We start from the raw sequence: 25,514 nt of genomic DNA on the forward strand, positions 1-25,514 counted from the left end.
TATTTCAGGAGCAGGTGGAGTTGCCAAAAGTTTGCAGACACTGTACTGAACATGGCTAAGGGACCAGGTTAGCATGGGAATCCTGCCTGGCTGACAGCCACAGGGACATGCAGGGTGCTCTTTGAGCTAATGTGGGCCAGGTAATGGAGAAGGCTGCTAAAATCCATGAGGCTGCAGGAAAGGTCAGGTCCGTCTGTGCCTTCCTAATGATGGCGAGGAAGCAGAAACACTGACCCAAGCAAACCAAACCCTGCAGTTTGCTTCACACCAGGGATCACTGCTGTACAGCTGGCTGTGGTTCTCTGTCTTTGTATTTGGCTTCTAAAATTCAGATGCTTTTGCCAGAAACATTGTAGCACAAGTCTATGTCTCAGAGGACATTAGTCTGTAGAGACACTTGGCAGGACCACAGAATATCTGAATGTGGAGCAACTTGCTTTTTCATTTTGTAAACCCTTATGTAAACACATTGTTTGGATCACTGGGAGTTGATTGTTTAACTTTTCTCTCTACAGTTTGAAAAGTAAGGACAACAACAAAAAAAAAGGCCAAAAGGAAAAAGAAACAAAACACTACTTGTTTTCCTGGTGTGCTCATGTAACACTTTCCAAATGTAAAAGCCTCTTAGGATATGGAAAACCAGCAACACTATTTATACTGCTTTTATGAAAAGACTGATCAAAGGAGCACAACTGTACTTGGCTTTATTTAGTGTTGATGACTACATTAAGGTCAGGGTACTTATTTTATTGAATTCAAAAGTTGTGGGCTCTGCAAAGCATAAAGCCGGCTGAGGCTCTGTTGTGTGTTCGATTTATATTGTATTATGTGCCATGTTATCACAACATGTTTTGTGCTCTGATGTCTGCATTTTTTTGTCAGTCATTTGGAAAGTCTACCTTGTGTTTGGGGCTTGTCTTTTTAAAATTTTTTTCCCCTAAACCTTGCTGAAGGGTGTTGAGAATTAGGAAGAACCGACCTTGCTGGGAATGCATGAGTTTTTCTCCATGGGAGAGAACTAATCCCAGCTGTGTTCAGCTGAGCAGCCAATACCCTCAGTGCACAGGTGCAGAGGGGTTAAAAGAATTAATGTGCCCTGACTCATCCTGCCCAGCTGCTGTGGTCAAGCAGCTTTCTTGGCCACTAGCAAGGCTCTGAAGAGATCTGTGGAGTAAAAATAGGCATACAGAAAAGCCCAAAGACATGAGATGAGGGCGGTTTCTGCTGATTTCCCATATAGACATGATACCTTGTACCAAAATGTTTTCATGTGTTGTACAGATACGGGACAGAGTGTGGGGTTGGTGCCCTTCTTCTTTGGGTTAGGGAAGAAATGCTCAGATGGATAACTGAAAGGGTTAATGTTAAAGTGGTGGTATGCCAACTGACTGCACAGCTGATTAAAGCTTTAAGGGGTGGATCAGATCCCAGACCAGAAATCTCACTAAAAAGCTTTGCATGGCTTTTTATGGGAGCTATTGTCTCTTTTTGTGCATAGAGGGTAGTGACACAGCTTTTGTGTCCTGCGGACAGTGGCAGTGAGCAGGCAACACAGTCCAGCTCTGAACATTGCTGGCGTGGGACAGCAGCCTTTTGGCATGGCATAGTTCAGCATTTTGTTGTTGAGATTTCTCCTTTTGTAACTGCTGGTCACGTTGGTGGGGAAAGCAGTGCAGCTTTTAATGCAGACAAAAGCAGTTCTTATGTGCTAGGCAAGTTTGAAATAGTCAGGTTTTCCCACGTTCTCTGGACTCCAGAGGTTGGCTGTGATTTCTGGACCCCCACTTCTCCTCCAGTGGTCCCATTTCTCACTTTGTGGATAAGTTACTGTTTTTATTACCTTCATTTAGTTTCTGGGGAGGTTCTATCTCCTTTTTTTTTCTTTTCTTTAATTGCCTTTTCCCTAGTTGTAGTTTGACCTTACCACCTGCTTGGCAGTAAAGATGATATGTGACCCTGAAAATGGAAGGTGAATCATTCTTTCCTAGTCTGCTCTTGCACATTTAGGCAGCAGGGGCCATGGTGGGTCTCCTGCCTGCAGTCCTTGTTGGCTGCCTGGCAGAGCTCTCCTGCTGCTGGATTTGGTGAGGGCAGAGCCCAGTTGATCCACAGCCTGCCTACCTTAGCCCTGGTCAGATGAGCACCTGGAGGTGCTTAAGAGCTTCTCATTTTCCAAACACTGAAGACTTTGGTCGGACTAAAACTGGCAGCTACTGCAGTTACAACACTTCACGTGGCATGTGGGATCTGGGAGTTTTCCCCTTGATCACTTGGAAGGCAGGCTGGTAGTCAGGACCTTGGCAGAACAGCAGATGTCCCTGTGTTTTTTCTGTCACATCTTTGCATCTGTGCATCTCTGCACATCTTTGAGTACCCAAGCTGCACTGACACCTTGCCTGCCCTCCTGTGAGAAGACTAAAGGTCAGCCCTGGGTTCTGGGAGCTGCAGATCTGCTTCTGGTGCTCCTGTCGTGGTGTCAAAGACAAAAGATGGAGCTGAGTTGCACGGATAGAGGTTGTGTGTGGTCCTGACTGCTGCAGAGTGGAGCACGTTCAAGAGCTGGGCTTGCCCTCAGTGTCTGCAGGGGGAGAGATTCACAGCAAGTGCCTGTAGAGCTCTGGTCTTGCAGCTATGTCCTTGCACAGCTTTGGTGTAAGAGATTAATGCACTTCCAGTGCTGTGAGGTCGTGATTTGATTTAATTTATTTCACATTGAACTCATTAACTGCTCTCTGTCATGCATATTTTTGACCAGCAGTGAGCAAACTGTGATGTGGGTGCCAAGGATGTGTTAGCAGACACTAAGCAGTGTGTAAAAGGGTACAATGGGATGAGTGGGGAGACACTTGCCAGCTCCTGACTTCCACTCAGTTTCCTCAGCAGGCTTCACTGCTCGTCTGGGGATGAAATGCAGGGTCTGGCACTTGAGTCTGCAGGGGTGCTTGACCCATCCTGGAGGTGTCATTAATGGTACAAAGCAAATGTTCAACTGCAGCCATCATTTCCTTAGATTGAGAACCTCAGTTTTGAATTCTTTGTGACAGGATCTGTAAAGGTACAAAAGAAATTAATAAACTGAGTAAATCAATAAGTCAGTAAATCTAATAGGTATTTAAGGTCTGCCCTCCCTTCATTGAATTTGAGTAATGATGATTATATATGAGTTTTAGCTGCCAAGTTTGGACTTGTATCCAGACTGCTACTTCAAGCCTTATGTCTTGGCTTTTAGCTTCTGGACCAGATCCAGTATATTAGGATTAATATATGTATATTGGCACAAGTAAATAGACCTTAAAATATGGTAGATATTGGTGTGCTCTGTTCACAGCTCTGTTTCAAATATATGCACCAAGGTCTTGATTTTTAGATAAAAATGAATAAACTGGAAGAGGTGACAAATTTTTATGTGCAGCAAATGGCTTTTGTGACCCGTTTTGGAGAGAGCTGGAAGTTTTGTGCTGGCAGCTGCTGGGCAATACTGGCCTCCTGTCCAAAGAACTGACTTAGGAAGGTAAGTAGAATGTATTAAATAAGTTGAAAAATGAAAGTGAAATGGCACAAAAATATATTAAAAACTTTGGTGTGATAGCTCTTTTCTTTATAGGAATTCAATTATTAGGTAAGTCAGATGACTGTTGCTTTGCTGAAGGCAAGTCTCTCTAGGTGGTAAATTGTCCTCAGTCCCTCCAAGTTTTAGATACTTTTTTTTATTTCTCCGATGGTGAAAGCAATCCCTTTTGCAAACTGAATTTTGCCTGTGGCAACTCCTCTAAGGCATCAACTTCAAGCATGGTCCAGAGCTAATTAAATCAAAGACTATTGATCAAATAGTCGGCCTCATGCTTTGGCTTTGCGTTCTCCTTGCTTGAGCAAGGGGCTGCCTTGAAATCCTGACATCTGCTAATGTGCTTAGAACTAGGGAGGGAGAGAAGAACTTGTGCCTCTATTCCCTTGCAGAAAAAGTGAAAATATTGGGGGAACTGAGGAGAAAAACATGTGGAGAAGAGGGCTAGCCTCTAAACTGGGAGATAGGCTGGGTGTTTCAAGGGCCAGGGACATGTGAAGAGCTGACAGCATCTTTCTTCTGTTAGCCAGCACATTTCCATAGGGTCCTTGCCAAAAACTTCCCCAAAGTGAGGGACTTTAGTCATAGCCACTACAAGAAAGGCTTTGTGAGTACAGTGCTGCCCCTTGTCCCTTCTTGCTTTCTATATCACAGGCAGCTTAGGCCAGCTCTGGTTTTGGGAACATGTAGTGTCTTAGATGAAAAATGCAGAAGCAGCTGTAGCAGGGCTATTCTGCTTGGTCAAATAAAACAGAAGTTTGCAAACAGCATGATGAGAAGACAGAGCTAGTACTGGCTCAGTGCTTTCAAAATAGTAAAGAGCTTTCTGTGTATCTGCATGGAGTATGTGTGGTTTATGTATGTACAAGAAAAGTGGAAAATCCAGTAGAATGCATCAGATTTAATCAAACTTTTGGAGTTTGATAATAATTTTGATAAATGTAATTGTTAGGATAACAATTTTGTTAGATTTTAAAATTTCCTATAACTTTCATTAATATCTATATCATTGTGCATTTAATGCCAAGCTTTACGTCCTGTAGTATTTTACATACAACATGTGTTGTGTTAATCATCCAGACCCCAGACTTTGAGCTGGCACACCTGAACTACTGGTAACCAAATCAATTGCCCAGCATACTGCAGAATTTTTTATGGGTAGGTGTTTCTGTATTTGATCAATGTGAGAGCACATCTCCCATTAATAATTTTTCTTTGTCTGGGATAGCAACTGCCACAATATTCCAGAGTAAAGGCTGAAGCAGCCTAATTTTAAGATTTTGCCTATAACACATGATGCTGTTAATAGCATCTTGGCATCAAGATAATACCAAAGGAAAAGGAGATAATCAACAGGTGCCCATCTTTGGTTTTGATATTTTTCATTTTTTGTTTTTAATATCTCATTCCTAATGCATAATGGGGGTGGTGCCATTGTTGTTATGGAAATGGGGCACAATGGCGATTAAAATGGATGTCTTTTGTTTCTGGGGTGCCTGTGATGGCTGAAGTGTCTCTTCTTGTGGTCAATGGGAATTTGCTGAGATTACCTGATGTGTGTAACTTCCACAAGCACAGCCAGTGGAGACCATGTGTTTTGGTGCTTCTCATCTGAGTAAACACCAGCAAATAGGACCCACAAGTTGACTTTATCATTGAGCACAAAAGCCTTGGGGAAGTGGTGGTGGTGTTGGAAATTTCTGTCTTCAGATAAGTTGGTATTATGCTGAGTTGCTTTAATTTTGGCTGGTAGGGAGGGCGTGGACCCAAAACCTCCTTGCTGCAGAAGGTTGGTGTTAAGTGAGAAGAAAGTGGAAGCTGGAAGTCCCTGGGGCAGTTATTGCAGTGCTGGGTGTCAGGGCTGAGAGGTCCTGTGCTGGCTGCTAGGAAAGAGAGTCTTGTGCCTCCTGGTGAATGATGGATGTGTCTCTAAAGAAAGACACTATGCTCTCCTAGGCAAAGCTTTTCGAAGGGCTGTGAAGGAGCAGCAGTGACTCTGAGCCACTACTATGCTCCAGGAAGGAAATCCTGGTCTTAGAGGACAGGTGGCAAAAAGCCACTGACTTTGGGGGAGAGGGTGAGGGTTTGTCAGGGTTACTTCTAGAGTTGGGGGTGGATGAGGACAGAGAGCAGCCTTAGGGCTGCGGTAGAGTTGCAGTGGCCAGGGAGGATTGAAAATAGCACTGTGTTGATGTGCCCATGGCAGAGCTACTTGGCATAGACATGTACAGTCTCAGCTTTGCATGTGGGCTATCTTAATGCCCTTCTGTGTTGCTAAAGGAGCAGAAATGTCCTGCAACAAGGATGTGATCCAGCCCCCTGCTTGTCCAACAAAGAAATTCTTGTTGCTAAACAAAAGGCTTTCTTAGGAAATATATAGATGCCCAGAGTTTGAATTTATGCTTTTCTTTCTGGAATGAGTCATTGCACTGGTTTTTAATAGAGCCCCTCTGGATTTATGTAGCTGCTGCTCAGATTAAACTCTGATCCAGTGTGTGAAATAAGATTCAGTAGTTGTCGTGCTCTGCTTCTGTCCTGACACTTGCAGAGAATTGCTGGTTAAAGTCTGCTTCTGGCTTTTTCTGTGCAGATAGCAGTTACTAAATACAGAGCATCCTCCTTCCAGGTGACACTGGCTGTCTGCACGTGTTGCACCTTGATTTTTTTTTTAGGCAAACATCGAATACCTGCTGGCTTGTTGGTTGCATTTCATTTAATTGAATTCAGTCTTATGTGAGAACATGCTGACAAGTCCAATCAATACAATCAGTGAAAGTGTAGGAAGAGGAGAGGAAGGAAATCAGCTATATGACATGTTATAAACTAGTAACGAAGTTGTTGTGATGATTTGTAATGGCAATTTTTAGTTCCCCTTACCCTCTGTCAGAACTTGTTTTTTTTTTTTTTTCCCCTCCCCTTAGTTGCTGCCAGGTTCTGCCCTGAAATTCAGAATTATGATTTGTCACACCTTTGGAGCAAGCAGTGTTGATTCCCTTGGGGAGGGGAAGTGAGCTGGAAGAGCTGGATGCTTTGGGTGGGGCAGCGAGCAGAGGAGGAGCAGGAGAGGAAGGGGGACTGGGGTTGTAGGGAGTGCCAGTGGTGCTGAGCCCTTGGATGCATCCCTGCTGGTCTCTGCTGTAAGTAAACCTGCATATAAAGCAGATAAATGGAAATCAGAAAAAAGGGAGATTTGTTTTCTTATGCTGCTATTGCCTTTGACTTTCTTTACTTTTTTGATTTTTTTTTTTTAAGAACCAAAAGCTTATCTGCCAAGTAAACCCCCTCTTTAAGAAGCAGGGATGGGCAGGAACTCTTGGAATTAAAATTTGTGAGCCTTGCAGTCTGCTTCTCTGCCCTTTGCATATCTTGTGAGGGTTCGTAAACTTTGTTTTGCTTGACAGCCTATCTGCATCTGTGAGGGAGGGTTTGCCTCTGGCTAGTGTGCCCTTTGCATTAAATTAAGCAATCCCCACTTCTCTGTCCTGTGAAAGTTGAACTGGAACAGCTGTACAGCTCATCTATAGTACAGCAACTATTTTTTTAGCCTCTTTACTTTTTTTACTGCTGCTTTTGCTTTTGTTTTCTGCATCTTCTTTTCTTGTGTGTCTGTCTTCCATCCCCTTGTGCTGTCACTGTTGAATATTCAAACTCTTGATCTGCACATGGGCTAAAAATCATTATTGCTTTGAACTTACAAATGAATTAAGTGAATTCCCACATCTACTGCAGGAAAGGAAAATATTCAGTTTGAAATATAATTTGGAGCCTATAGGAAAATGTATCTGATGAAGTTTGTGCTAATTCTATAGCTTCAGTACCAAAGCACCAGCTCTGTTATCATCAAGAGTATTGAGTGTAAGCTCTGTATTTTCATAGTAACTCAGTATGGCTAATTAGTTTTAAGGCTCTTTGAAGAAGCCGATGTATTGACTAAATAAGCTCTTATTTTTCAAAGCAACTAAAGGCATTCTTAATTTACAGAGCAGATAGTTGTAAAACTGCCTTTGGTTTGCATACTAGGAGCCAATGTGAAGCCTGAGTGTAAGCTTGGAGTCAAGCTTACTCCTGTGCCGTCTGCCAGAGCTGGTGTCAGTGTGCTCGAGGGAGGTTTCTGGGTCTCAGGCACAGCAGCACAGTGTAAATGTGTGCCACTGGAGTGGGTGTACCCAGGAGGAGGATTCATGTAATGACTGCCTCTGCATCATTGAAATCGGGGGCAGTATTACCAGTCTGTTCCCTGTTTGCAGGCAGGTTGGATCCAATAATGAAGAGCAGCTTTGAGTTTCTAACCAGATGACATGGCTAATCCTAAGGCATGTATAAAGCGGCCATAGTTATTAGGAGATTTGTGGCTTTGAAAGTTCGGATTCCCTTAGTGCAGTTTGTTAATGGCAAGGATTTGCGGTAAGTGAATAATGATGAAAGTCATCAAAAGGCTTACAGGGGATTTCTTGTGACGTGGTGCTGGTCTGTCTCATGCCAGAGCTGCAGATTTCTGGGTGGATCGTAAAATCTAAAAAGAGGAGAAAAAAAAAAAAAAAAGGGAAATTTAAAAAAGGAGGGCAGTCATTCCTGTTTTGTGTCACTTTGGATGATCAAGTTGATGGTGTGATGCATTGGGAAATACAGACACAGTGCAGAGTGCTGTATGCTTAATTCCCTTGACTCTGGCTTTTCCATGGGCTGGCAATGCGCCGACAGCAAAACAGACCCTTCATAGCCCCAGGGTCTGGCAGCTGGCAGGGAAAGGATGCCCCTGGCCATCTTCCCTTCTGCACTGTGCAAGGTGAGCAGGGCTGATGCTGCACCTCTTCACCATCTGGCAGAGCTCTTGGCTGGGCTCCCAGGAGTATTTCCACCTGTAATGCCTCTGGTACCACAGCACCAAACATTTCCAGCAAGCCAAGAGCTGCTGGGCAGCAACCCCAATGGGGTCTGCAGTTCTGGGTAATGCCTCTCCCATGGGACTGTCCCCCAGTGCTTGTGCCAGGGATTTCACTCAGCTAGGGTGGTGAACAGTGATGCCTGCCCTTACCTGCTTCTATGGTCATAGACTTGGTCCTTAGTCACTGGGCTGGTGCATCTGCAGACACCTTTTGAATCAGCCCCTGCTCAGAGCCCAGGTCTGGGTTGCAGGCAGCTCCTCCTGAGTCCATGAAGAACACAAATGAGTGGACAACTCTCCCTGTTGTCATGATTTAATAGAAGTGTGAGGCAGAAAAGCTGTGGGGTGGTATTCTGATGTGGAATGAAGTATGTGATCTCCATTTGTTTTAATTAAAAAAAAAAAAAAAAAGACATTTAACTCCACTGTCATGTTCCAAGTTGCATTGCACCTGTGTTGTATTTGGCAGCATCTAATGAAGCTACAACTTGGGGCAAATCCTGATGGGTTTTGGCTGCAGAAGCAGCTGGAGAAGATTGATTTGATGCTGGGAAAAGCCACAGTTATGTGAATAGCTGCAGAAAGCAGAGTACTATCCACCCTTCTGACTGTTGAAATAATCTTCACTTCCAGGGGTGTTAGTGAGGAGTGTTGCAAGGCAGTTTCTATGATTTTAGTCCCCATCGTGTCCTGCCAGAGGGATACTCGTGTGTTTTGTAGCTGGAAGCATGGTTACAACAGCCAGCAAAATCTCTATTAAATCCAGAAACTCCACTGTGTGCAAAGCATTTGTTGAGAAGTTGAAGTCATCTGCAAGCTCTAATCCATGGGTCCTCCGAGGAGGGCATGTCTGTCTTGTTTGTGTTGCAAAATCAAGTGAAAGTTGGGAAATGTTTATGGCTACTGCCATGTGTGTTCCTTAATTCTTCTCCCTTTTGGCTTCATTCAAACTCACTGTGGTAAAAACAGAAAGTGAGGATGTAATTAGAAGCTGGTTTATGTGAGGATCCATGGAAAGAAGCAAACTCCCTATGAGCAGATAGGCACATGTATATCTGGCATAGTTCAATTCCTGCCTTGCAGGCTGTTTTGTTGCAGAGACCTGCTGTAGTTCCTAAGTTTACTTGAGCATTTGATTTTAGGGATGTGCAATGTCAGTGGAGGTGTCATCCTGGGGGCAGTTAGCACCTGAGCAGGTGTGATACCTGGGTCAGTGACAGCCTCAGCAACTTGGTAGATGCTGCTCTTTTGCTGGTGATCTGCTTCCAGCTGGAGATCCTGAGCATCCGTTGGTGAAGTGCCTGAATTCAAAGCAGTGCACTTGCCTAGGCAGAAGTAACCTTTGCCCATTCACTGGGCAGCTGGCTGGGAAATGTTTGTTCTCACGGGGAATTGTAAAATTGAATGAGTGTCAGCACGGTTTGCTTGTTTTAGAGAGGGCGAGTCCTTTGTTCTGGCCAAACGGCAGAAATATCAAAGATGTGTTTAGGCAGTGGGAGAGAGAAGGGATTTGGTGTGACTGACGGAAACTGTTGAGCAAGAGATGGTGCTTTGTGCAGGGTTATTATGGTTGGAAACCTGTCGCAGCACGCAGGGGAAGCACGGTTCAGCAAGCCCATAGTCAAAGCCCAAAGCAGTTCATCCCCAGGATTTACTGTGTGCGCAGCCGGACCCCACCACAGAGAGCAAAACAGTGATGTTAAATAGCTAAATAAACCTCCTGTCCCTGCGGGCAATGGCCTTCAAAAGGCAAAATTATTCTTTGCAAGAGTGGGTGCAAATGAAAGGAGATGCTGATGGGCTGGTAGGGAACACCAAGTCTGGGCAACCTGTAAGTGTCGTGGTGGTGGGTGGCAGCATCACCGGGCATGTTGAGTGTCTCACCACTTCTGGAAAATTCACTCCTTTCCCCTTCTTCCTTGGGCCAAGCTGTGCTAGGCATACACAAAAAGTAATGTGTGTAGGGGTACATTCGTATGAATTAAGGTTTCTTGCAGTGTTCTCTGATCATGCTTCCCAACTTTCCCCCTTCTCTGAACAAGAGTTCGGTTTTCCATTTTGCTGTTAGTGAAGAGTTAATTTTCTCATCTCAAATGCATGTTTCTGGCTTCGTGGTTGAGTTGCAAGATCTGGGGATGCTGAATAACAGATATTGCTCCCCCCCAGAAAGGAGGAAGCAGTTGATTTAAGTAGCTAACATTTTCAGTATTAGGAAGAGTCCTGGAAAATGCTCAAAGCCAAGCGATCTTCTGAAGGCGAGTAGCCCTTGCTGCTGGAATTGGCCCCTTCAAGTAAATCTGAGAGCTGTGAATTTGTTCCTTCCCTATCTGCCCCCCAGCAGTTGCAGGGTTATTTGAAGCCTGGCCTCTCTCTGTTAATAGGGCTCCTCTCAGGAGCTCAAGTGAGCCTGCAATAGCATTGGAAATAAGTCTCTTCTAACCCAGCACACTGCTTCCTGCTGTAAAAAAGACTTGATTAAATTTTCTGGCTCTCATTTTCATTGCTTGCAGACATCCAAACCTTCACTTCTCAGTGGAAAGAGGTACGTTGGGAATTAGAACTAATGTTAAAACCTAAATAATGTGATTTGCCAAAACAATGTTGCAGAGATTGTTATTTTGTTTTGTTTCATATTTTTTTATTTCTCCCCCTATTTAAAATACCATTGTGAAACGTTTCTGCTGGAATAAAAGGTATTTCAGTGAGATGTGTTTGTTCTCTTACCTTTTGGGAATTTGTGATAATTTCTGCATGGGGAAAAATAGGCAGTTTTATTCCAAAGGGGTGATCTCGCTTCCCAGAAACAGCCTGCATCTGCCACTAGCACTTCCCTGTGCTGCTGTAGCAGCACTGGCTGGGGGCAGATTCGGACCCCATGGTCTTACAGCCCTCCCACCAGTAAGCTTGGCACCAGGGAGTTGTCAAAGTCACACATGGAAATTTTTGTGGCATCCTTCCTGGCAGCTCTGTCTGTGCAAAAATCCTGGATTATGGTAAAGAATATCGTCTGTGCTGAACTTCTCATTCAATTTTGGGTACCAACCATTTCTCTCCGGTTAAATCTATTCCTGGCTGTCACTGCTTCCTGGTGTGATTTGAAACCGGGGGCAGAATTAGATAAAAGATTTGCAGGGAGGAAGAGGGAAGGATGTGAGCTGGATGCTTAGAAAGAGGTTGCTTTAGAGAGGTGATCCTAAAATAGCGTGGAGGAAAGGCAGGAAGCCCTGGAAATAGGGTGGCGAGGTGTAAACACAGTGACAAGATTTGGGAATTCAGGGTGAAATGGCAGCAGCATCACACACTGGAGGTGCTTTGTACATGGGTCATGCATGGATGGCTTTTGACCCTCTTCTTCCTTCTTTCATGAGAGACAAATGTGCTTTCCAGCTGGGTGGTTTGTTTTGGACACTGCTCTCAGGCACATGGTGTGATTCTTGGGTTTGTGTCCTGTGCAGGAGCAGAAGTTTTACTCAAGGATTACTGTTGAATCCTTTCCAACTCAGAAAGTTGGGAACTTCCAGCTCAGAGTGTTCTGTGATTCTGCTCCATGTTTTTGCAAATGAGAACTTGTTTGAGCTTTCCAGTATGGAGTGAGTCTTATACATTGGTAGGAACAATATGTAATGCAGGAAAGAGCTTGTCCACCTCTGGGCTTCCAGAGGAAGAGAAATTGATACCTCCGTTGGTAAAAGCACAGAAAAGGTGTAAAACTCAACCTGCCTCTTAAGTGCTCAGTGTAACATCAGTTGTACAGGGGGCCATTAGAAACTGGGAACAGTTGCACAGGACAATTTTGGAGCTTCCACAATCTTGTATTCTGAAGGAAGTTATTGCAGTGGGAGAGACTGTGTCTGAACACAGTAACACAGCATGGGTCACTCAGTAAACACAGGTGATAATGCCCATGTGAAACTTGGTAACATTTTGGCCTGTTACACCCCAAGTTTTTGTAATTTTTGAACTGGTAACTAGCCACTTTAAATTGTTTACTATATTATAACTGGAAGTTATATTTGTGAATGTGGCTGTGTATCCAGCTAAATGTCTGTTTGCAGCAGAGCTATGAGCTAACAAATTTGAGCCAGGATGGTTTTTAGATTAGCCCATTTCTGTTTGCATACTCTGCCATTAACCAAGGAACAAAGAAAATTTGGCTCCTTAACGCCCAATTAGTCTGTCTCTAGGACCCAAACCCAAAAACCACCATGTGTTTATGTCTATTATGACTTGTAAATGCAGATGTGGGAGTTGTATGTTCAGTAAGATCAGGACCTCTGTAAAGCTTGAGTCCAAAATCTCTGCAGTCTGAATGCAGCATCACTGCTCTGCCCTGCCAGTACAGCCATACGTCAGCAAATCCCAAAGGATTTTATGGTGTCTGCAGCTGCAGAATCTGCTAGGTTTGGGATGTCCACCAGGGTTTTGGGAGATCCTCAGGTGTGGAGAATTCACATTTATATCCTTTGTCCACGTGCAGTGTAATTTGGAGATCCCCCAAGTGCTCTGCATGCTGCTCTCCCAAAGCCCTGGATGCTTTGGAAGCATGTCAACAATGTGCAGGGCAGAAGTATGTGTTTTGTGTTGTGCCAGCATGATTGAAATCATCCAGCCTGTCTTCTCTCCACACCTGTGGTGGGGACGTGATTCAGCTGAGCTTCCTTGTGTGTGGAGAGGGTGGCTGTCCTGTGGGTTTCAGAGCTGGAAGCTGTGAATGCCATGCAGCCAAAGCCAGACACTGCTCCTGCCTGCTTGGTGTGCAACTCCCTTGCATTGGGCTGTGGCTGCATGCATCTCTCAGCCCTGTTTAGGTGAGAGGTGGGAGTTGAAGTGTGGTCCCATGCACTGCCATTCTTCTCCTGTCCCCTGCCTCTGCTCCCCTGGGACCAGGTGAGGGTGTCTGTGTTTAAAAATCCTCATCTTGAGGAAGAATTAAAAAAAAAATTCCTGTGGCTGGGTTATTTTCAAGCTGGATCTGTTCCCTCCTTGGGTTCATTTGTACTGTTGCCCATATGATTATGCCAGCACCTGAGCAGGATATTGGGTAGGAAGAAAGCTGTGGTGCAGTTTGGTGTAGGTTGATCCCAGATATAAGGTGATTGTGAAACTGCAGTATTTAAATCCAGTGGCTTCACCACCTCAGACCTTACAGCAACTCTGTGGGATGCTGTCTTTCCATGGAAAGACTTGCCTAGGGTGCTGTCAGGGATGTGGAGCACAGGAAGAGGAAAGGAATTCAGTCTTCCCAATTTCAAAGCCACATCATTGCATTGATCCCAGGTGGAGTGAGGTGTCTCACCAAGCTTTGTCTTGGTCCTGTGTCACAGCTTCTTCTTCCAGAAAAAGCTGTAGGCAGGCATGAAGTCCATGAAAGTATAGCAGCAATCCTCCCTCCAGTCCCTTTCACCACTCCTGGGAGTTCAGGATTTCACAGGGTAACAGGAGGTCTTGCCCAAGGCCTCCTGCCAGCCATACCAAATATACCTTGAAATGTAACTTCCAAAGTTGTTTTTCTTTCTTCAAATTTTTGCTAAATCTAGTTGCGTTCTTTGCTATAAATTTAATTGTAAAAAACATGCCATAGAAAAAAACACTGGATTCAGTTTTGTTTTTCAGAAAGCTGCCAATTTGACTGTCCTGAGAAGAATGCAGTGTGCCACAGAGAGCTGTGCCTCTGTGAGACTTAGGGATGTTGTTTCTTAACCTTGCCCACAAGCTGAGGGCTGAGGTTTGCTCATCCTGAAAAGGGAGATGGGAGCACCTTCTGTGTTCCCTTTTTGAATGCTCTCCCTGGGTGTGATTAGTAGCTGAGTTCCATGACTGACTTCTCCTTTGCCTTTACTGCCTTCCCTCATGTTTATTAAGGGAGGCAGAGAACATTGTGTCCCTTGTGTGTGCCATGGCCTGCAGTGCCTGGGACAGGAAAGGGCTTGTTGGTGTTGAGGTTTTGGATTGATGCTCATTCCTGGTGTGCCTCAGCTCTGTGCCCAAGACTATGTTGAAGTAACAGCCAGGTTTACCGACACCATTGCTTTCTGCTAAGATAAATTATAACTGGAGAGCTTAATCCTCCAAGGAGGTGGATGAGAGGGCTGGTCATCAGGTGTCCTTGCAGATCTCAGGAAGTGGAACCTCTTGCATGCTTGGATGCAGCAAGGTTTGCCCAGGTCTTTGTAGGTCAATGTTCCCTTTTGCCTGCAGACATTAAGGCTGGCCTGACTCCTGCCTGAAGACGTGGCAATCTGTGGAAAATTGCCATTGGCGCTTGCCAAAATCAGTCCTTAGTGGGATGGATGTTCTTGCACAGTGACGGCAGTGAGCTGAGGGTTTCATCCGGATCCATCCTTCACTATCTGTTAGTCATTAACTTGCCTTACCTGAAAAGCAAGTTAGTTCATTTGCAGGTGTCATGAAGAAATGTTAAGTTTAGCTTTTAAAATCCCCCTTGGGGCTGGAGGTTTCAGTTCTGTGAGGATCTGCACTGCCCTTTGTCTTTCCAGCCTGAAGAAGATTGAGTTTCAAGACATTTTACCATGCCAAAGTCCTTCAGAGAAGAGCATAAAAATTAGCAGTCTGTCTGTCCTGCAAAGGACATTATAGGTCCCAGGAGGGCTAGGCAGGGGCTCTGCAAGTGGTCGTCTCGACTGAGGTTTCTGCTTGGTGAGCAGCTGGCTGACGAGATGTCAGTGATGCTCTGTGTGTATCATTTCCAAAGCACTTTCTGATCTGTCAGGATGAAGATTTCTGGAGAAATGCTAAATAGTATTATTAGTGTAAAATAAACATACTTCAATATTTCTGACCCTAAAGTGGATCCAGATGCTTTCTTATGGCTGCTGGATCTGCTTTGATTTTTCCATGGCTCAGTGTGGCTGTCTGTATTTGTTCAAGTGAGATAGGATGTGACAGAGAGCTTGTCACAGCATGCTCTTGTCAAGTCAGTAAACCTTTATATTTATACATGCACACACTCAAAAAAAAAAAATTATATATATATGTGAAAAAAACCAAAATTACTGTCTTAGTCTAAGACTCTATTTCCGAGTCTGACACTTCACATGTGTGCCAAGGAAGTTGGAATAAACTCAGTGAGTTTATCAGTTTTTATGATCACAGCAGTCAGTTCAGCTGTGTAGGGAAGAAATGGGCTTTGGCTGAATAACTCCAAATAGTCTCCCAAGGAAGTGAACGTGTGTCTCTGTCTTTATAGCTCTGATACAAAAAGGGTATTAAACATCCCTTGATACCAGCTACAGGTTGTATTTTCCAGCCTGTGGTTGAGCTTTGCGAGAGATAACTTTCCAGCTCTGTTTCAAGTGTAAAACAATTTTCCTCTGGTTTTAAGGAATATTAACATTTTCATAGTTCCTCTACTGCAGAGAAGAGCAAGTCTTCCCCACTGCTTATGGCTTGGGGTTTTACCAGCACTGGTGCCAGGGTGAGATCAAAGCAGGAGAGACAGCTGGGTGGTCTTTCCTTCTGCCAGTGGAAGATATTTCCAAGCCAGTATTTCAGTGATTTTTTTTTTTTTTTTTGGATCATGTTTGTGGAGATGATGCTGCAGTGTCTGAGGGGACTCCGAGCTGTGCCAGGGTGATTTGACACTACTGTGCGAAGACTGGAAAATACAGAAAGTGTGGGTGGGTGTTCTTCTGGTAAAATGTTTTGATTTGGTAACTGATACTAACAGATGTATGATCAGGTAGTAAAATCTCTAGCATTCTTAATATCAGTAATAATAGCATTTGTTATGTGTTGTGATTCAGTGGCAGCTGGAGTATCTGCTCGAGGATTCCTAGCTGGTTTTGGAGATCCAAGGCTTTCACCAAAACCTATTCCATCCCCTGCAAAACAAAGTGACAAACAGAGAGTCTCATTTTTCAATAAATTTAGATCAATCAAAGCTGAATTAGGGACGTTTTTTCTCCACACACCTTCTCCATCCAAACTGAGATTTGTGTTCAAACTGAGTGACAATTGGGAGGTTGCAGCTGATTCTCTGTGCTGAGAGCTGCTGCATATGCTCATCAGCTCTGATCCTGCCCTGCCTGAGACACTGTTGGTGTATTGATTGCTAAAATCTCTGGGAATGCTCTACAGGGACCAAAAATTGAAAAAAAAAAAAGAAAAAGAGGCTTTTCTGCATTGCACACATTAAAACCCTTGAGAAGGGGGATTTGAGGTTCTGTCTATCTTTCTGCAGTTTTCTGCTATCCAGAGACTGTATAATTACATTTTATTGAGTCTATCCCACTACTCCCTTCTGGCATGGGATGCTCCTGAATTTAAAATCTGAAGGTTCTCACTCTTTTGATACAACCTTACCTGTTCTTTGTATGGTGTTTGAGAGCTTGCTATGCTTCCCTGGTGGGGATTTTTTGCTTTTTACTTAAATAAGAATGAAAGGCAAAGGAATAGGAAGCCAGCTAAGTGGCTGGCATGTCCTTAGCAGATATTGCAGGTGGCTCAGGCCCCTTGGCTATCATCCCTATCTTCGAATGGCAATACAATAAAGTGACCACAAGTTCTTAGTATATTAATTTCAACTTGTCTCCTATCTTGTGGTATGAGCTCAGTGTTCTATCAGTGCTAGTTTTCCCGGTCTTTGGTTTGAAACAAACCCTTGAGATAATGATGCCATTTACTGCATCACTGGTCCCAGCAGGACTTGGCCTGTCTGGAAATACCTGACAAGCTCCAGTCTATGCAGTGACTTGCTGCTGCCATGCAAAGGTAACTGCTCACTGACCCAGAGAATACTTTTTTTTTTTTTTTTTTTTTTTTTTGTGGAGACATACTGTGCTCTTTGAACTTCTGGGAAGTACTCAAGAAGACCTAAGCCTGTGAGTTACTACAGGCTGCATGCCTGGAACATGCAGACCATCTCAACATATGGAGTAAATCAGCACAGCTCTGCTGACTTCAGTGCAGCTGCATCTATAACCACTTGCTATAACCCTGTTCCAGACTGGAAGGATAATTGTATATGAAGAGTGGATAGGGAAAAAAAACTCCCTTTTTTCTTACAGCTTTACACTTTATGAGCAGAATAAATGGGCCATGAGTGGAGGTGAAATAGTAAATTATTTTTTCCTCTCTGGAATTACTTTATTTAGACATATGCTAAGTTCCCTCTTTTTGCCTGTACTTGGTTGCTGGCACTAAAACATACATCAATAATTAGTTCAGAGATTGGTGTTTCAAAAAGCCCCATATGCATGCACCTGCATAGAAACAAGTCAGGCAGAGTTGACACTGTGTAAAGACAGAGTGGGCAGCATCCACGTAAGCCACACAACTATGGGAAGAGGAGCTGCTTTCCTGTGTCCATGTGCCAGGAGAAGCAGTGCTATCAGGCTTATGTGTGATGGATCAGAGTGCAGTGATATTGCTGCAAGCAAAAGTCATGAATTTTAATCAACTTTACTGGCTGCCTTGAAAGTTGAGTTGAAAGATAAATGTGAAAAACAGGCAGCCCATATTGTTTCTGGAACAGAACTGCCCCTTTTCAGTTGATTAAAAGAATTCTTCTTTTAACTTGATAATCAAAAATACTTCCATGTTAGCTCAGGATTTTTTTTTCCCTATGCTAACCCTTCAGGTCCTTCCAGCTTCATGTGTCTCCCAGAGCCAAATGTCACCTTGTGGCCACCCAGACAGTTGACCTTTGCTGCAGAGGCTTCCCAACTGGAGGGGCTTGTTGGCTGTCTGCTTTCAGCCATTTGGAAAAAGATGGGCTTAGGGCTTTATTTAAATATTCTTTACGTCTGGGGAAGGAGAGGAAAAAAAGAATTGCCTGGTGAAAACTGAAAGGACTGTCCAGGGAGTTGGAGTTCAATTTATATTCACTGGGAACTTTGGCACAGCAAGCCTACTTGTCCTTCCTGTCTGTGGCTCCAGGGCTGCTTTTAAGGTTATTTAGTTGTGGTATTCATTTGAATATCAGTCTTCCTAATTAAATATAAGTGGTTTGAATGCCGATGTTGTCTGTGGGGGACATCGAAGCTTTGCAAAGAAGTGGAGTGAAAATACCAGCTCTTGTCCCTGAACAGAAAAACACACCCATCATGTTACTTCCAGTCACTGCCAGGCTGGTCTGGCTTACTTGGAGTAGTTGAGTGTGCTTTCCTCACTCCTTTGCTTCAGGGGTTATCATAGCTGCTTTTCCTGTTTTGCCATTAAGTCACCTCTGTGCAGGATTAAGTTTGAAGGATTTATTTCACAGCTAAACAACTTTTAAGAAAGGGAAACGGAAAATTCGCCTACAAGCAGCAGGGAGGAAAAAAACTTGGTGGCAGACTCCTGAGTGGTTCTTCCTTTCTCAAGCACAAATGCTGTGCTATTTTCTCTTATGATCTGTAGTTCAACCCCACACCTAGTTTCTCATCTCTAAAAGCTGTAGGTTCAGCAACTGCTCTGTATTAGTGAAGAGTTCATTTTGTTGCAGCTGCAGCAGAGGCTTATTTGATGCTCTTGGGAGCACTAGGGAGAAATGCAATATAATTTTGGGGCCTAAATTAGTGTGAAAGGGCACATACAAACCTGCTACGTACAAATTCCAGCTTGTTTGTACTCTCAGTTGGTTACACCCTTGGCTCAGAACCCAAATATTTCAAGAATCTGGGTTGAGGTATATCCTTTCCTAAAAGAAGCATGAAGTTAGATTCCCCTTTTGCATCAGTGGGTGCAGTTTCTGTAAGGTCACAGAGGGTTTGTTTGGAGCAGAAATGTTAATTCCTTCAAGGCATGTTCAGAGACTTCGGGAGGAGAGGTGATGCTTTGCTCTGGTAGGAGAACCTGGGGGCTGCTACTTGCACAACTGAGATGACTTGGCCCCCGTTTTGATTGGAATATGCTTGCTGTGAAGAAAACCCACCTGATTTCCATGTCCCTGGAAAATAGTTGAGATGCCTTGTAGTTCCATGCTTTGCTGTACTGGGGCTGTGCCCGCTTACCCTAGTGGCTGATTTTTTGTTTTCCCAGTGGCCTTCAAAGCATGTATATATGCTGAAGAAGATTAGTTTCACTGAAGGGATCTCATTTCAGATGCAGATGTGGCTCTGCACAAATAAAACCTGCCTGATTCTCAGAGTTTTTTTAGAAAGTATTTCTTTATTTTAATATTCTACTGGGAACATTCTCTGCTCTGCTTTCCTTACTCCACCTTTACATGCTGCAGATATGGAGGTCAGGGCGTGTAAACTGGTGGCATTTTCCAGCTGTTATGCTGTGGTGGGATCAGCCTGGGTGGCTGATCCCATTCCTGGTATTTTTCTCTCATACTGAGGAAAGAGAGCATTTGCCAATGCCTCGAGTTATCCTAACGTGTCCATACACCAGGTATCAGCTGGCTGAGGCAGCGCATGAACGTGATGGGGCGCAGCGAGTTGGGGTGCTGGGCTGGGATGTGGGCACTGTAGGGTGAGTGGTTGGTGATCCTCACTTATCCCTTTCCTTGCAGTTACCTGGCCGAGCAGTGCTGGAATGGCGGCTTTGTCTACCTGATCATGTTGCGCCGCATCAAGCGCAAAGCGCCGCTGCCTCCCTCCAACGGCAACAACAGCAACAGCTGCGACCCCAAAGCCAAGCCCAGCCCCGAGCCCGGAGACAGAGCTGCTCAGAATGGGAAAAGGACCAGGAAGTTCGGGGTCATCACCAGGACACCGGGCAGCAAGGACAGCAAGGAGAAGCTGGGCTCGGAGCACGGGAACGGGCACTGCACTCCGATGGAGGTGGAGGCTGCTCAGCCAGAGACCTCTGAAGCAGAGAGCAACGGGGAAGAGCAGCACCAGGGCTCGGGAGCACCCTGCCGGGGCCGGCTGTCAGATGCTGGCATGCCAGACATCGGGGACCAGGCTGCCCAGGTATGTTTGCTTTGGTTCTTCTAGAGAAGAAAGCAACAAGTGTGCAAGAAAATTAGGTTGGCTTCTCAAGCAGTTCTCTGGTTTCAATGCTCTGACCTTGGGCTGAGCCTGTAGGTGATGAGACAAGCCTGTCAGGGCACCTGGCTGTGGGATGGGGTCAAAAAAAAAAGGGGAAGGAGGGTTGGAAAGTTAAATGATAGTTGTTGGAAACCTCTGTCACACTCCATCTCTGTTGGAGGGTAGGTTCTTCTATCTCCTGACCTTTCAGGATTTTTTGTTGAGACAACTGATGACCCTACAACACTGGAGCAGGAGGTGTCAGTAGAAGATGGCAATTTTGTCCTTTGGAGCTTCATGTTTATCTCTGCCTGGAATTGATGTCACCTTACAGTTCATGTTAATATTGGATTGAAGCTTCCCTTTTTGATGCACCAGAACCACGTTGTATGTATTTGTGTTACAAAACTTGTTTTGCTAGTGTCTGGGAGCCACATGGAAGTAATTGTGTATTTTGCTCAGAGTTGATGAGATGGACAATTTGTTAATGTTTGGGACGACAGTGGGGTTGGTGCTTTCATTGCTTCTCTCTTCGTCCTAATGGAGATCTTGGGGTTTGTTGTCTGTCTAGAATTGCAGCCTTGCTGGGTGGAGGAAAATAACCCAAGCCTTGATCAGGTTTCCGTATGCATCTATCACCAGAAGCACTGTCTGCCAATCTTTCCAGAGGCACTGATAGTATAAACAGATGAAGGCTGCTTTGCTGGGCTTGGGGCTGGTTGCAGCAGCTGGTTTTGGTTTTAAGACTTCAAAGCTGGTAACAAAGCACTGTGAGTGGACATCTCATCACTAAATTCTATTGAGAAAAGCAGAGGATTAAATGCACCATCTGAATTAGTGCTCCTCGGCACTACTCCAGGGTAGTGGTGATTGTGGTTGTAAAGTTACAGTAATTTAATTTAAAGTACTTTGTAGGAGCTAAAAGCAATTTAAAAAACCCCTCTGGTTTTTAAAGAAGGGTAATTGCAAAAACTTGCTCTTTGCATCAGACATATTGGATTTTATGGTGCAACAGAAAGGGTAGGGTGTTTGTGTCTTGCAAGCCTCATAACTGTAGTCATCCTGAAAAAAAACATTAAAAGATTAAAAATAAATAAATGAATCGTTTGGTATTTTCAAAGTTCTGGTCCATATAAAGGCTTCTTGAATCTGTTCTGAAGATGTCTAATTAAACATGTGTTATAAATGAAGTTTATCAGACTTTTTTGAAGTGGAAAGCCAAAAATATATATATGAAAAAAAAAAAAAAAAGAAACTCTTGATCCAGATCCATCTCGTGCTAGTGCTACCTTGATGTTTTGAATAATTTTGTTCTGAGAAGTAAATTCTTAAATTCAGAACATATATGTATTAATGCGAGCAATAAATACATTTTCAATGCAAAGCATATCTAGCATGGTTTTGTAAAAGATGGAAGCATAGCTGAGGCACTGGAAAAACTTAAGAGCTGTAATTTGTTCAGTTGTGGTATAGTGTCATCTATTAAAATTGCTTCTCTATTTTTTTTTTTAATTCCTCCACCCCCCCCACCACCCAGTATCTTGACCTCTCTCTGTGTCATAACTAATTACATTTTCCTGACATTTGAATGAGAAGAAATGTGAATAACTGCAGCCTGAATAGCATGCCTAGCTCATCCTTCGCTTTTTGAAGAGCAGAGGGCCTTATAGAGGCCCATCACTTACAGCATCTCTGGGTAGCTGCTAACAGACTAAAAAAAAAACTATCAGTGTGGCTTAATTCATTTTCTTAATAAGTATTGAATAGGGACAGTGAATAAAATCTTCAAATTTATTTTTTTCCTTTTAAAAAAAAAGAAGAAAAGGCAAGGAATAAATACACTTGGGAGCCTCAGATCTCACTTCCAGCTCCATTTTCAAAGCTTGACCTGGTACTGAGGCATGTGAGATTCAGTTGAGTCAGGAGCCTTTTTGAAAACAGCGTCCAAGATGTCCTGTCAGAAGTTGCAGCCTCCTTCCAGGTTTCAAAGCGTGAGCCCAACCTCCCGTGGGAGGAGTTATCTCCTCCCTTGCAGGGACAGGGTGCATTGGCAGGGCACCCTCTGCATGGGGAAAGCAGCTCCATCCCCGCTGCCTGCCCCATGCTCACCATCTCCTCCACATGCTGACTAGTTGAACATCCAGAGCTGTCAGCCCTGTGCCCTTGGGGAGCTCTGTATTTGCTTCTGGGGGGAGACCCAGCCTGTGGCAGACTAGAGGTTGGCTGCAGGTGGGGGGAAAGGCTTTAAGAAGCTGCTCAGGGACCAGCATGGATGTGGGGGGACCTTGCTGGTCCTTTCCACTGTTCTTTTCCCAACCCAGGAGGCACACTGGAGCTTTACTGAAATTGAAATGCGAAGTCCAGGAAATTCCTTTTTTTTTCCTCTCTGTAGGAAGTTAATTTGAAGTTTTTGTAACCAAAATAGGGGAGAAGAGGTTGAATTGATCTGCATGTCTTCAGCCACTGCTGTGCTGATCCCAATGGCCAGCTCATGGCCAGTGTCTAAAGGATGTTGCACTGGGAGAGCTTTTGAGGCATCTACATGCCATTTCAGTGCCTTTTGCTTTCAAGGTGCTTCTCCCACAGGCAACCACATAGTTGTTCTGCCATTTTCTCTCCCGTTTTCTCTGTGCATGCTGCTCATAACAGCAATGCTGGATCGTGAAACAACAGGCAAGATGAATGCTGTTTGTGGAGTGAACCTGCCAGGAGATTCTTGTGTTACTGGTTTGTGTGCATGTGCCAGTCCCCTTCTTTAGGCTGGCTTTCATCTCTCAGATCTTGATCTGTCTCTCCTTGCATTTGGCATTGCTATCACTGTGTGTAAACAAATCTGCTAGGCTGTCTGCTGGTATGTAACCCTCAGTAAATATTGTACCTGTCAATTAGCAGGCAGCATTTAATGTTTACAGGTGGTTAAGTTATGCTGCAATATTTTTAGGATGAGCCTATGTGACTTTTAAAAATGTGGGGATTCAAAGCAGCAAAGCTGTGTATCTGCCTGACAGAAAGATCTCAAAGATCTGGAAAGCAGACCAGGCTGGCAGCAGTGGGAGTCAAGGGCAGTGATTTAAGATTAGGCAGTCTCTGAGCTGGAGTAATGACCCTTCACATCCTGTGAAGACTGGGGAACTTAAACACAGATATCAAAGTTTGATTCTTTTATTCAGTGGCCTGAGACAGGGTGTAGTTTTGCAGGGTAATTATACAGGCACAGATGGAAGAGGAGTGTGGGAAGGCGCTGCTGGAGTCCACTAAAAATGATAAAGAAAAGGAAACTGTGAGCTTTGCTCACAATATACCAGTCCTGTGATTTCACTGTGTTGATTGGTAGGACAGAATCCCTCAGTTTTGTTCTCAGCTTCTCTGTCCTGGTCTTTTTGGAAGATCTGTGGACTGCTCTTGTAGTTCAGTCCCTAAGGAGTGCCCAGAGATGGCCAGATACAGCTGGCATGGGCAGGATCAGAAGCAGGACTGAGGTTTGCAAAAACCAGATTAGGAGCGTGAGGGATTGGAGTCTGGCTGTCAAAGGGGACTTAAACTGATCCAGGTTTGGCAGACATGATGAGAAGTCTGGCTTTCAGGTTTGGCCAGGTTTGGATTTCACTGATGAAGCCAGAGGAAGCTTGGACAAAGATGAGTGGTACCAGAACAGACTAGAGACCTTGGCTTCCTCTGGCCCCAGCAGGATGCTTTGAAAGCCCTTAAAAACCCTGCTGTTAAAAGCAAAAATAAGACACCCCTAGAATGCCCTTGAATTCTCTTACTTCTTTATAAGCATCCAAATTATTAGGGTCTTGAAATCCAGATCCAAATTTATCAGTAACTGGTGGAAACTGTGTAAAGGACCTTAGGCAGAGTGGAAATGCTTTAATAGTTAAGGAGGCAGGCTGGGGCTATGCATTTCAGTATTTCTGCAGTGGCAAAGCACATGGCACAGGAGGAGTTCAGGGTGCACTGGGTGGTGGTGGTGCTGTGGGGTGGGGTTGTGATGGGATGCCTTTCCAGGATGGAAACAGATCAGCATCTGGTGGTTCTGCAAATTGTATGTGAAGCTTTTCTGAAGTCAGTGTACGATCCATTAACAAAAGGAGAGAAAGGGGAAGGCAATGGAATGTTAATGCCTTGCCTCCTGGAGGTTTTTTGGGCAGATCTGGATTACAGCAGTGCTTCAGGATCTTGGCTCCTTGCTGTTAACCCCATTGCTCTGATCTCAGTCCCCAGAGTAGTGTGCCTGTCTAGCCAGGTTTGCTCTTACAGCCCAACTGAGCTCAGCTTGCATGGACCACAACCCTCTCCAGATGTATGAGCCTGTGCACAGGTGCACACAGACATGTCTGTATGCAGAGAACCAGCCAGGACTTGCTTTTGTGCTGCACGGTACATTTTATCAGCACCTCTCTTCATTCCTCAGGCCCATTATTGCTTTCTTACTGACATGGCTCATCTTGGGTGGGGATGAGTGCTTTTGAATTGCATTTTACTTTGCAGTTAGGAAAGGCTGACAGCCTTTCTACAGCAGTGCTTGCCAATTAGTGCTGGTAATTGCCAGCATTACCTTGACTTTTGGTTAGTGGAAAATGTTCCTTATCTTGCCAAGCAGAAGAGGAATGCTAATAGCACATTACAGGAATCTAAACACGAGGCTTGAGATAATGTAATGGCTTTAAGCATTATAGTATTTTGTTAAACTTGATGGGGAAAAAAAAAAATTCTCACCCTTTTGCTGTACCAAAATGTAAAACTTGCTGTGAGCAAGGTAGTCCAGTGAAGCTACTGAAGCTAAGTTGCAGTACATCAATTTTTTTGGCAACCTAAGCAGTAATTACTGTTTCATCAAGGCATTTATGGGTTTCTTATGATGCATGGTTTAGACATAAATAACACTGTTTTTTAGGTGTTAATGTAGATACTTTTAGTCATGTAAAGGCCTTCCTCAGAATCTGATTCAGTTCTTAATGTCTTTTTATCTGTTGTGTTTTCTTCCAACTTTCATTAACATGGATCCTGGGGCTATCTACTGTCTTGAAGTTTTAATGTGCACTTTGATAAGCATGTCTTCCCTCTTTGTTGCCTGTTTTGGGTTGTAAACTCTCTTAGGGACAAGGGCTGTCTTTTAATTGTAGCTGTACAGCACTGACAAAAC

At 44.2% G+C, this 25,514-nt stretch overlaps 1 protein-coding gene across 1 annotated transcript in view; it reads left to right on the top strand.

The window, feature by feature from the left end:
• Nucleotides 1-25,514, top strand: part of PDZD2 (PDZ domain containing 2) — a 194,676-nt gene that overhangs the window by 106,101 nt on the left and 63,061 nt on the right. Inside the window, exon 5 of the mRNA XM_056513789.1 lies at nt 19,909-20,311. Within this exon, the coding sequence (XP_056369764.1) occupies nt 19,909-20,311 (403 nt within the window). The remainder of the gene's footprint in view (nt 1-19,908; nt 20,312-25,514) is intronic.

This window comes from Oenanthe melanoleuca, chromosome Z (assembly GCF_029582105.1).
Source record: "Oenanthe melanoleuca isolate GR-GAL-2019-014 chromosome Z, OMel1.0, whole genome shotgun sequence".
NCBI lineage: Eukaryota > Metazoa > Chordata > Aves > Passeriformes > Muscicapidae > Oenanthe > Oenanthe melanoleuca.